A 13991-nucleotide genomic window follows, 5' to 3' on the forward strand; every position below is an offset into this window, starting at 1 on the left:
GACATGTGGAGCTAATCAATGCAGTGAGTTATAACATGTCACTGCTGTAACTGAGCTCTCCTAGAGTTCTACTGTATCAGCATGGAGAGCCCACCCGGCTGAGCCAACGGACCCTGACCACTCTCTCAATCACCAATCATCTACACGCTGAAGAATGACATCTACACAATCACTCATATACACTGAAGAATGACATGGTATATGAGAGTTTCAAGGTTATTCCATAAAGTGTGTGGGAGAAATATACAGTCACTGTGTGCTTTATAAAAAGCATTGCTTTAGAGCACCTGGATTATCTGTTATATATACTTATATATATACTTTACTGTATTGTTTTAAAAAATACTCTAAAACTAGTGTTTGGCTAATATAACAGTAACAGCAATAACACAACTTACCAGACTCGCGCCAGTGATGGATCAGCCTTCAGAAAATTGTTACTTAAACATTTTAAACTCCTTGTCTTTCATTTTTTGTCATATTTAATTTTTTTGTTGTTTTTGCTCTTATTCAATTTTTAGTTAACTTTTTAAAAATTGGTTAATTTTATCTGTTTTTCTTTTTTACTTTCCATTTGGTTTTTTTTTCATAGCCTTTTTATTTATTTATTTTGTTTTAAGTTATTGCTTATTTATATTTTACTCTTTAATGTATTAGTTTTCTTTACTGATTTGCTGTTAGCCTTTTATTTATCATTGTTATTACCCTTTCTACCCCCAAAATAACTAACCTAAACTTATTTTCTCTCATTTGTTTTTATATCTGTTATAATATCTTATATATCTTGCATTTTATGTATGAGCTTGGCTACATTGTAATTTAAAGCCACCCTCAATGTACTCTGATATTATATAAAGGTTGATTGATTGATTAATAGATAGATATTGATGATCTTAAAATCCTGGAGGGTAACTTCTCTCTCCAGCTTTTATTTTTTATTGGTTTTAGCAATCAATAATCAATAATCTGCATGAGGTTTACCACACACAATAGGAATAAATAAATTCTTATTCCCTTCATACCTTCAATGAGGGCAGAGATTTTAGATCAAGTGCCATTAAAATAATTGTTATAGAATTTGAATTATTTAAGAATTATTTTTGTTATTTGAGTTAAATAAGAATGTAAAAGTATGACAAACTACTACAGTACACTACTCAATTAAAAGTAAAATAAAATTATAAGGATGTAAGCCATCTTGTATTGTTGGTTATCAGGATTTTTGGTGTATCAGATTTTGTCACACCCCAAATAAATTATTATTTATTATATCAAAAATATATATATATTTTACATATTTAGTATTAAAATGTAAAAAGACCTCAAAATAATGTATAATAATAAAAAACAATAATTACAATACTTATTTTTACATATCTTGTTCATACTCACTGGAATTTATTGAGAGTGCGACGCCCTCTGGAGTCTACAGGTAGAACCACAAGCTAGAGGAAAGATTTTAAGTTTGCCACTTTTTATATAATTTCACTTCCAGTACAGTACATAAACATCACCTACCATTTGTGCCAAAACATGCATTTGCTTTTAATTATACAAAAACCCTTTCGCTCGACGTTCCCACTCAAAAGCAGGCTAGACGACTAACGAGCACAGACTTCAATTAAATGTTTAATTAAACTGGAATTTGCAGACAGTGTTCATGTTTTATTTTATGAGCACTTCTGATTGAGTCTAGTGATGAATCAGCCAAAAAGCCAGGAGTCTCAAGGGATAAAAAACAACAACGGCTGAAAACGTTGAGTCACAGGCCATATGTTCAAGCTGACTGCAGAACGGAAGGTAATGAATGACAAGTTAATGAACAGGTGCGAACACAAAAGCCGTTATACGTCTACAAGCACCATGAATAACAAGCGTGCAGCAGCCTGAGTGAAAGTGGTGAAGAAGACATCCGCTGGTGTTTCAACACACTGAATAGTTTATGATCAGAGTGAATCAGACATACTGCACTATCCTTCCATACAGGGAAATATATCTCAGTAGACTGTAAGGCTGCACAGTATATAATTTTAGCATCATCATCATAATCGCAATGTGTGTGTGTGCAGAAGTCACATCGCAGGATGTGCAAAGCCTTCTTAAAGCAAGGTTAGATAGAAGAAGGAAGATAAACACATCATGCTAAACCTTGACGTTTTCATTTTCTTTGATGAATCTAGGCACACTCTATCTGCCCAACATAACTGCTGCATGGATGATTATGTTTCCAAGGTGACAGTGCCAGGATTCATGTGGCTTAGAGTGTGAACGAGTGCAGAGAGTTCAGAGAGCCTGAGATCATCATTTTCACACATGGATTGTTCACCACATAGTTTAGACTTGAACCCCATTTCTTATAGAAATACTTTAGTAGCTGCCAGAGCCCCGAGAGAGCACAATAGGCCATTTTTACATATCTATGACTGGACCGTATTATACGGTCCCAATTTTTATGTGCTAATACAGGAAGAAGACAGGTCTGGTTTAGACAATTGCTACGGATGACTCAAGACGAGTTTAATATCTTCTGCACGGGATGAATCTCTCATCATCAGGCAACACACAAAAAATGAGACGGACCATCACTGCTGGAGAGAGGTTATCTTTGGCGCTTTAATTTTTGGCAACAGGTGAACAGGCAGCTACGTTTTCATTGGCCGCTTATGTACTCGGTTCTGACTCAAGTTGGTGAAGAGTTTTACACTATGAGCTTTAGGCCAAAATTGTAAAAATTCTAAAAATAAATAAATAAATGAAACATTTGATTTTCTGCAACTAACAACACAGTCTAAGCTCATCATAGACTTTCACTCCGACTGCACCAGAGTCTGCAGACTAAAGTTGAATGACACAGACTCTACACATTTGGAAATCAGGGTTAAAACCAGGCTAAAAGTCATATACTGTAACTAGGGGTGGGCGATATGGCCCTAAAATAATATCACAATATTTCATGGTATTATCGCGATAACAATACTCTTGGCGATATGACAAAAAAAAAAAAAATACACTACTGCAACAAAACAAAATGTACATTTTATTATTGTATACGATATGATATTGCACAGCTGAGATATGATATTACACTAACTGAGATATTAAAAAAATACAGGAATTTGAGCAGATTTGTAACAAAACTCCATATATCCAGGATTAAAGTTAAATAAATGACACTGGACAGATATAATCTGGCTCTAGTAGATATATAATAGGAAATGAGAAATGTGTGAATTTTTCTTTTGCTTAAAACAGCAAAAAAGTAGAACCCTGAAGTGATAATTAGGGGTGAGTGTTATGGCACGATATTTCAGGGTATAATATCGTTCACAATATTCAAAAATGTTGACGATATTATCGCGTACGATACGATATGGCACACCCCTAACTGTAACTCTAGTTTTAGCAGTAATTTCTGCAACACAGCTAAAGGTGAAAACCATATTATTTTGGTTACTTTTTTTTTTACACAGACACACACACACACCCCTTTAAAAACAATAAATTAGTAAACTTCTTTTATTCTCTGATAAAAAATAAATAAACAATTGGGCCACCAACGCTACAGCTGCATCTAATTCACATGATAAGTCACATAATAAGTCACAGCCTGTTACCTGCGAACTAAGCTCATGACAAAGAACTGTTGTTGTGTTGTGGATCAAAGAGTCATGAGAGTGAAAGACAGAGTAAATGAATCACTTGATGAGCTTCTGAATCACTCACCTCCTGCAGCTTCTCGTTCTCCTCCATGTACTTCCTGGCAGCGTCGCTGGCCCCCTCGGCCTGCTTCTGGAACGCCTCGTTGGAGGCCATGAGCGTGGCCTGCTGGGAAAGGAGTGAGGCCAGGCGCCGCAACAACCTGAGACAGGAGGAAATAAAACGTATTAGTTATAAATGCATTTCAGGCTCTCCTGTGGCACCGCTGGCTGGGACAGTCGCGTGTTATTGCGATGCCATCAGTGGCTGAAGACAGGTCCAATCAATATATCGGGTGTCTGATTAAATTGGCCGTGCATGCTGTAAAGTGCTCAGGGAACTCATGTCCCTCTCAGGCCAGATCATCTGGAACAGTTTTCTCTGTATTCCAAGAATCTAACTAAACTAATAAAAAAGTGACGCAGCTTCTTGTTTCTATGCTAAACGATGGAGCCAGTGTTGGAAGATATGACCATAAATAAAATTAATCAAAAATAATTGAGTATTGTACATATTGAATATAATCGAGTTAAAATGATGAGCAATTATTTTATTTATTTTTTGCACAGAGCATTTTATCCATTTACAATGATCATTATTTTTATTTTTATTTTAGTTATGCATAACACTAATTCAGATCTGTTGTCAATCAGTATAGGCTGTGAACCAGCAAAAAATAAAAAATTAATAATGCAAATTTTACAACGCATTAGCTTAGCCCCACCCACTGCACTAGAAAAACAGCAACTCTAACATTAGGGCATGACAGCACTATCAATAAGTCAAAAAAAGCAAAGTTAGATCTAATGTTTTACTAGTTTTGTGTGATTTAGAAGATTTTTAAATCATGTTTATTTACTGTTTAGAGATGATTTGTGAAATAAAAGGTCAGGAAGTTGGATGGACATTGGATGAATTGTAATGGGATGTAGTGATACAGACTAGTAGCTCTTCAGCCCAGAGGGTTGTTGAACCCAATTGCAGTACATTTGAATTCAAAGCAGATAAACCCAAGAGGAAAGGAAGGATCATGGTCCAATACACTACCGTTGACCTGGCTAGTGAATTGGGTAAAATAATAATAATATTATAATAATAATAAGGAGATAAGTAGCCCAAGAACAGGTGGAAAAACAAGAATGTCACGCCGAGCGCGACAGTGAGACAGGGGAGGAATGTAAACAAAAGCTCATCAGAGAAGCACTTTAATTTTTTTTTTATATATATTATCGTTTATTATAGTTCAAACAATCTCAAGGGCCAGATGTCTGGGCTGCCTATCGTCGACCCCTAATTAATCCGCTTTAATAGAGTACTATTCTTTTATTTACAACTTTATTGCTGAAAGTTGGCATCGTACAACTATACCCACATGGGCACAGTGTATATTTCCACACCACAAATCAACACAGAGCAGGAGTGGGCGTGGCACCTAAAATTAGCCATGTAGTATCTTTACACGTGGCGATGAAAGAACATCCTTAAGAAGGGAAGGTAATTGGGGGACCCCAAAAGTGAGATGCTGCTCAGAGGTTGAGTTGCAGTTACTCTAAAAAGCACTTAGCATTTCCAGGAACTTGAAAAAGGCACCCCTACTGCCCCTACTCTCAAATACCAGCGGAGATAACGGTAAATAAACACCGGCCACATGTCTGACCACACCCACCTACCCACCCACCCACCATCACAACAAAAATCAGTACCCCTGATTAGACCTTTCAAAAAGAAATGAAGCAAAAACACATCCAAATCTGGCTGAAAAAATAAGTCAAACAAAAAGCTACTTTAAGGAAAGCCATGATAATGTTTATAGCAGGATTTAAAATGTAAAATTACCGAATATTGAACATTTTAACAGCACTGCACACAAACCAACAAAGCTTAAAACAATGTTTCCATTGTATCCATGTTGCATTACAATATATCTGCTGCTGGAGAATCTTAAAAAATGACCATGGAGCACAAAATCTGACATACACTATAATTCCAAAGATATAAGTGTAAACTCGAGAAATCTACTTTGATTCTGTGTTCCCCCCCACATTATTCTGTGACCCAATAATGGCATGGTCTGCAGAGCCATGGTTTAAACTTGAGTGACGCGGAGGCAATGCATTAATTTGGTCATAGGTTGCCAGATCTGTATAGAACCCTTAAGGTGGATTGCGAGTTGAATACAGAACCCTAGCTAATTGGATTCTGACATAAGTCCTAAGGTCTGAAGAGACACATGTGAGATCATACAGGAGAAAAGTTGTTGGGTTTATGGTAAAACCAGCTGCAGTACTGACACACTCCTCTGTATTTTACGGCATATGATAAATCATTCATAATCAATAATCAGAGTAAAAATTGAATGACATCCATTACAAGAAGAGATGTCATTTTAACTTATATATATATATATATATTACCAATATTGTGTCTCATCAGATTTAAATACTGAGGTCAGCCATTGAGCTTCATAAACTTCATAGGTATTCACTTGCCCCAATTTACAGGATTTGGACAGTACTGCACTAAATTAAAGCTATTTCGAGGCAGCAAACCACAACATATTTAATTTAATTTATGAGACTAGAGTGTAAAATCAAATTAAAGTCCTGCTGTTTCTTGGCTCTCCCTGTTGGCTCCCTCCCACACTCCCTGTGGGTGAGGTATGTAGCAGCGCTCTGACACCCAAATAAGATGCTAAAAGTTAGAGGCAACACTGCAGTATGACTTCAAATAAATGAAATAAAATTCTTTGTTTAGTCTTTAATCTTACTTGGCCAAATACTAAACATGATTTCCTAATTTCAGTTGCCAAAACATTAAGCAAATTCCCATTCTCACCAGCTACAATCAGTGGTCTAACCTAGGGCTGCACGATATTGGAAACATTTTAAATTGCAAATGTTTTTTTTTCGATTATATATATCCTGATATTAAACAATGCAGGGTCCATGACGTCACCAGCCCCGCCTCCTACTCGTGCGCTGTCTCACGCTGGGCTGCTCAAGAGCTGAGTCAGTGTTAAGCACTTAAAACCAGAGGAAAACAGCAAAACAACAGTAATCGGCCCTTTAATCAGGCATTTAAATGGCTTTTTAAATTTAAATGGCACAGCTTTGACATGTGCGTTTACAAGTACGTGCCCAACCATGTGGATGGAGTCCATGCAGTTACCTCGTGTTTACACCTGCTCCCCCCTCGTGTTTCTCAGGCAGTAGCAGCCAGTCACTCACACAGACACAGAGACAGCGCTGTGTATTTACTTCTTATGTCAAGAATCAAAGCATTGCAACATGACATGTTTGATTTAAACGATATATCGTGCAGCCCTAGTCTGACCACCACACTCTTATATAAACCTGGAAACACAATACAAAGCTCATCTAATCACAGCTAGACTTCAAACGCTTCACACACTGCGATGATTCATGTGCGGCTAAACACAAATGGGGTCTCGAGAGCTCTGCATTTTGTCAAAGCGCATCTTAATAAAGGGTGCGTGTAAGATGAGCTTGTGCTGGACATCTGACCACGAAGAGAAACCTTGGAGGGGGAAACCACACCTAGCATTTGTGCTAACGCTGACCATTCCACACCTCGGTGAGCCACAGCTAGCATACGTGCTGAATGTGACAGCTCATCTCCACGGCCCTTAACTGAGCATGAGGTCACAAGACCTGCATTGACCAGGGCCTGATCACCGCTCTCAGGTTGCAGTGGGTATTTCCACAGGGTCCTGACTGGCCCAGCTGTTCCGAGCCTGTGGGAAAACAGACGGAGCTCTGTACTGTAGTTCCAGCTGCCCACAAACACACCCACACATACCCTCACACACTATTGGCAGGATTTAGAAAGAAATAAATAAAAAAAATTAAAAAAAGTAAAGTACAGTTTGGAATCTAGCAATAGAACAAGCACTGTTTGGACAAAAGTATGGGGACACCTGCTTCTTAAAGCATAGGTATTAAACGCATAGCTTATTCTGCTTTTGTTTTAGTAACTGTCTTAACTGTCCAGAGAAGACACAGTTTCGGTGCTCCAAAGTCAGACATGTGTAAAGTACTAGAGACCCAGACTTGAGTAAAAGTACTTTAAGTGCTCAATTAAAAAAATGACTTGAGTAGAAGCTAAAGTGTCCTTTAAGCTCTATCCTTAAGTAAAAGTACTAAAATACTTAATTTTTTTAGTATAGTTGAAGTTTATTATAAATCTAGTACTCAAGTACTGAAAGTAAAAGTACAGTACTGTGTTCTGTAGTTATTATAAAAAGTAGTGGAAAGTTCTAAAAAGGTATTTTTGTGATAATGATATTTGTGGCAATATAAAAAATATTGATTAAAAATATAATTTAAAAAAATATGCTGTAACTAAATAAATATTCTAGCTTAGTTTATTTGGAATAAATATAAGATGGTTCATGCATTTAGTAGAATAACTTACCAAGTAACTCACCAGGACAAAAATAAAAAATAAAAAAATACTACAAAACTAAAGTGCAGCATATTAATTGCACACATGTAATCGCAAACAAACAATTCAAATAAATACAGTAAATAGCAAAAGAAATACAAAAGGTACTGCTTTCAAGTATATTGCAATATCACCATATTTATATAATTTTTTTAAGCATGTCAAAATCTTTGGCATTATTGCATACAATACAAAACGATCCTCCCCTATAAAAAAAAATCATGTTCAAACACTGGATATGTTTGCACTACATGTTTGAATATATTTAGTACTAGGGACGCATTAATATAGTTTTTGCAAGTAAAAAGTAATATTACATGGATTTTTGTACTTGCCGATTTTGATACTTTAGTTGGTCCTCCCCTATAAAAATATCATGATCAAACATATGATGGATATGAATATTAGTGTTTTATTCAGTTTTTAATGAGTAAATACGTACATATATATCTCTGTGCTGCTGCTGCTGCTTCTTAAGATTAAGCACATCTGCTTTAATCAGTCCTTTTCTTTTTTCTGATTTTGATAAAGTAAAAGTAATGCAGCCCTCTCTGCACTGAAGGCTTCAGTACATCAAGTCCTGTTGTGTCAAAATGTCACATGCCAGGTTACACACTCACACAACAGCTGTACACTTCCCAACACCCTGTACACACCGGGCTTCCGCATGTAATATGAATACTGGACTATAGGTCTCTGGCCGGCCACCAAGTTCAGCTATATTTTCATCCCCAGCTGCCTGATCACATGCTGCGGTGATGAAGGTGCCTAAATAGTTACAGGTCCGACTTCCGAATCTGGCAGTCAGGGAAAGTAGCGTCACGGGTGGCTGTAGTAGCCCACCCAGGGGCTATTAATACCCCGCCATTCAGAGAAATGGGGGATTGCCCCTGTAAGGAGATGGCACGCAGACCCAACACACAAGCTGGAGGAGCCGCTCACATATTGTGCAACAACGCAAGCCTGGAGTAGCCAATCACGTGGTCAGGAGCTGTGAAACCACGGACGAGGTTCGGGAATGGAAAGTGTATGGGGTCCCCTGCTGATCATGCCATTCCTTCCACTGTTACTGTAAAATTAACATCTGCCTGACATTAGATACAATGCCAACTTGTTACAAAACCTGTGTGCCCTTTCACGACTGTAAACAGACACTCGCTCTCCTGGAATTCTCAGCCAGAAACGCAACACAATAGCGTAGTAAAGGCTAGTGTTGAAAGGCAAGCGGTAATTACTAGAGAGGCACAACAACTAAAATAGAATTTCTGGCCTGAATACATGGTGTTCAGAAGCTCATCAGAAAGCTGGCTAAAACAGATGGTCGTGCCAGATTGCATCTCTCTCTGCAACAATTCAATTCTTATTCTTGTAAAAAAAAAAAAAAAAAAAAAAAAAAAAAGGATACAAGATAAAACCAAGCATTATAATAATTATAATAACATGCCAAGATCATTTGTCTTGGGAGAGATATGGATAAAAAATGATGAAAAAAAGCATTGGGACACTTATTCAATCATTGTTTCTTCAGAATTCAGAGTTCCTAAAAAAAAGGCAATCCTAATTGAGCAGGAGTGTAAATTATGATCCTAAATGATATTACAAGTATTTTTATATCATTGCTTCTGTGATAATCATATCTAGGGTCCCAGGACAAAGCACAGAAAAATACTTTATGGTCTATAAAAACATGCTACTGAAAAAAAGTATTTTTATTTAGTATATTTATAATTTTTTTCAAAGGTTCAGTACTAGGGATGCATCAATACCATTTTTGTGCAACCGAGTACGAGTACATGAACTTTTGTACTTGTTTAAGCAATCAGGAGTAATAGTATAATAGTAGTGTAATAGTGTAATTGTTTGTGTAAAGAAGTGCAATGCAACAGTTAAATAGTTAATTTTCCGTTTTGTTGACAGTTTATTATAATACACGTTTTTTTACTGGAAAGAAACTGAGAAATTAAAAATGAAAACAGAGTTTTTAGAGATAGATGAACAGTGCTTTGTTTGGCCATGATTTCCATCTCTAATCAATATTTCTGGTGCAAATGGTAAAACCTCCTTCTATGTCACATCTAATAAACTTGTGTATTATTCAGAATCTTGAGTTCCCTCATTTTCCATCTGTTTCTTGGAAATTAAACTTGGTTGGCAGATTTAATGCAATTTTCAAGTGTAAAAATTGATTTTCCCAATTTTCAACACAACCCGAATGAAGACGCATGACATCATACTGCTGCCAATATTAAAAATTTAAATTAAGTTTAGACTATAATCTACATTTAAAGTGTATAGCATTATTTCCCATGCAATTATCATAAAATTAATTAATAAACACAATCTTCTAAGCAATATAGCAGACTCCTTGCACAACTTATTTGAATGCATTATTTTTGCAGGGACTTTTATTGTGGGACAAGCTAATAAAATATAATACAGCGTGTAATAATTTCACTAATGACACTGTCTTTGACTCAGACAGGAATGGCAGGAATGATGTCTGATGATGAGAAAAGTGCCTAAAGGGGTAAATAAGTAATTACTCAGTGACTCACAGACACAGGAGCAGAGCAAAGCCTGCGATGTACTCGTTCCTCTGCGCTCTGAACAGCTTCATGTGGATGTGCTCGATGGCCACGGGGTTGTTGGTCAAGTCCACCTTGTCGGTCACACTGTACTTCCGCACTTCTCTGAACGCATCTGTGAACACAATCATTAACGCACACACACCTGGCTTTAGTGCTAAAAATATGTGTATATATAGTGTATAGTGTGTATACAAGATCTACACTTATCTGTAAATGTTTTATAAAACCCTTATTGTTTAGTGGTCTAGAGGCAGTGCTGTATGACCCAGACATGCTGCTTTTTTATTTTCTCATCCTATCAATGACTTTATTACTGCAGTTCTTCACCTGTCCCAACTAAATAATTCTTCTCTGCTAAAACTAAAACTCAGTCCAATCATGTTAATCTGAGCTAAAGGCTAAAGCTGCTGTTTCCATGTAGGTCAGCCAGACGTCTTCCTGTATCAGTTTTCTCCAGTTTCCTAGTCTTTTGAATGTGTAGGACACAGTACTCACTGCTCTCTGGCTTCATCTGTAATTTCTTAAGAGAAAAGAACTTCTACTTTTAATAGTTACAGAGTTATCTGTGTTTCTGTGTCTTTTTCTAGTTATTTTGACGAAGTGTGAATGTGCTGTGTGTAAGCATGAGCAGAGTGCAGTAATACTGTAGTGAAGCAGTGCTGGAACAGACTAAGACCAACTGTAAGTTGTTAAATAATTTTGCTTTAAAAAAAAAAAAAAGTGTTCCAGTGTTTGTAATATACACACATTCCAATCTTATATAATTAAAGTATTGGAATGGGTTTAATACTTTTTAAAATGTTATTAAAAAAAAAAACTTTATAAACTATTTAAAAATGCATACTCACCAACCAGAAGGAAAACCAGGATGCAGATAACTACAATGAATGCTGTGTTTCCATAGGATGTGATGGCGATGACCAGGCGAGATTTGAAGATTTTGCTCCATCTACAAAAGATAGCAATTCCTCATTAATTCTGAAAATTAACATTAATATAGGAAAAAAAACATAAGCACTCACTTTAGAAGTATTAAAAAAAAAAAAAAAAAAAAAAAAAGGCATTTCATTTTATCACATTTTAAGGCGACTGCATTCCACTGATGTAACCTGCTACTGTATTAGCATTACAAATTACTTTTAAAATGCAACTAACTTAGAATTATTAAGAATAGTTAAACACTTAAAATATTGAAAACTAATTGGCCGTTTGCCCATATACTGTACAATAATCAATAACTGTAATTTTTGTGATAGGCCCACACACAGTGTAGTTCTTTTCTACCTGATTTAAGAGGCTTGTTTATGCAAACTGAACCAGATTCCACTTTGGTGCTTTTTTTTTTTTTACTCAACCCAGGGAAAATGTTGTTTACAACTTTCCTATTTTTACACAACCAAACAAGCTGTAATCTGTCAGCACGGTCATGTGAATTTCATCAGATTAAGAAAGGAGTCTAGTCTGAATAACATTCAGCTAAGGATGAACTAAGGTTAAGGGTAATGGAATTATCTGTGGGTGGGTGACTCACATACAAATACTCACATACATGACTGATAAAAGCACTGAACTCTATTCATACTAACCTGACACTGAAAAAAAAAGAAATTTTATTTATTTATTTATTGCTGGGTGATACGCTGGATAAACTAAAATGCCCTCTACACCTCATAAATCAATGAGTCATGCTATCCCATGACTTCTGGCATTACAGTGTGAGAAAATACATGAAGTATATAATTCAGCAGCTTAAGAAACACTTCCTACTGTAGTAAAGAAGCTGAGAGGAGCAGCAGTACGAGCCTCACCTTTTCGGAGAGACGAAGGGAATACAGAGCAGCAGCACCGCGAACACCTCAGCGTAGAGGAACGTGGCCACAGCCGTCCACTGCAGACTCATACCGGCAGCTTACAAACCTGCTGAAAAACTGAAGAAAATCAGCAGAATAAAAAGAATCATCTACAACACACACTCAAACACACACAGTTGCAGAAATAATTGCGGTATAAGACTTTACTGTAGATTTTAGAGCATTTTATCCCATCAATATATTGATAATGTAACATCATTAAAAATAAATTGAGATCCTTTTATATAAAAAACATTTTTAAAATTTCTAAAAATATTTAACATGAAAAAAATAACGATATTTAAAATATTTTGACATGGGGCTCATTCAAAACACTGGGTTCTCCACAATGAGAAAAATTATTTAGGCAATTTTCATGTATCATACGAGAAGTCGATAGCATAATTACCATGACAGGCCTAGGATGAATAAACAAATAAATCAATTAATAAATGAATATATATATATATATATATATATATATATATATACCAGATTACAGCAGTTTTCTGATTTCTGCAGTTTCTCTGCTTTAACAGACAACAACTAAACCTGGTAATTATTAGGCGAGATTAATTAGGTGCGCCTGAGCCAAAAAAGCAGCAAACTATGCAGATATCTGACAATACAGCACCAGAACTGTCTGTACCTAGTGACCAAAAGTGACCTTTGGCTTATGATTAAGATCATGTATCTATGGTCTAAGATCATCCTGTTCTATTGGTAATACATTTCACAGAGATTGCACACGCATATGTGTGTCATTAAGCCCATGTGTCGTAATGGATGCACCCAGAGGTGGTTGAACATTTCTGGTGCAACAGCTCCATCTCCTGTCTGGAGGAAGCAGCTTCAAATGATGAAACACCCGACAAACAACAATCTGATTAACATGAATCACCACTGGGCCAAAGGTTACGATGACACGGGTCAGAGTTAAAGTGACGTCATCACTAACAGTTTTGCAAATATTCAATAATGAGTTGTCAGGTGGTCAACGTTCATCAGTGATAAGAAAATGGGAAATTTATCAATTGTTCAAAATATTTTACAGCTAATTAGTTAGTTCAGATATAAACATGTCATTTAGACAATCTGAATTATTAAGAGGTGAACAAAACACTCACAAATATCCCTAGTCACAGTCATGCACAGGGGTATATATAGTGAACTGCAAGGCAAAATATCTAATAAAAGACCTGAAAGATTCAATAGTGCTTTTAGATAGCAAATAAAAAGGGCTATCTTTGCACTGAAGTTTGGTTAGCCAATCATGTTACAGCAAAATGAGCCCTGCCTACCTGTGTAACATGATGATTTAAATACAAGGCACTCTGGCTGTGTGCTGAATGATGTAAATATGAACGCAACTTACAGCAATTTAATATTATTT

General features: G+C 36.3%; 1 protein-coding gene across 2 annotated transcripts in view; it reads right to left on the reverse strand.

The window, feature by feature from the left end:
• bcap31 (B cell receptor associated protein 31) overlaps positions 1-13991 on the reverse strand; it is a 33751-nt gene that overhangs the window by 17902 nt on the left and 1858 nt on the right. The window contains exons 2-5 of one of the 2 annotated variants that reach the window (XM_022670880.2): positions 12557-12665; positions 11597-11697; positions 10716-10860; positions 3724-3859 (exon numbers count right to left, since the gene is read on the reverse strand). In XM_022670880.2, coding sequence (XP_022526601.1) covers positions 3724-3859; positions 10716-10860; positions 11597-11697; positions 12557-12648 — 474 coding nt within the window. In that variant the 5' untranslated portion in view covers positions 12649-12665. Of the gene's footprint in view, positions 1-3723; positions 3860-10715; positions 10861-11596; positions 11698-12556; positions 12677-13991 lie in introns of both variants that reach the window. The other variant, XM_022670879.2, reaches the window with a different exon arrangement.

Source organism: Astyanax mexicanus, chromosome 12 (assembly GCF_023375975.1).
Source record: "Astyanax mexicanus isolate ESR-SI-001 chromosome 12, AstMex3_surface, whole genome shotgun sequence".
Classification (NCBI taxonomy): Eukaryota; Metazoa; Chordata; class Actinopteri; order Characiformes; family Acestrorhamphidae; genus Astyanax; species Astyanax mexicanus.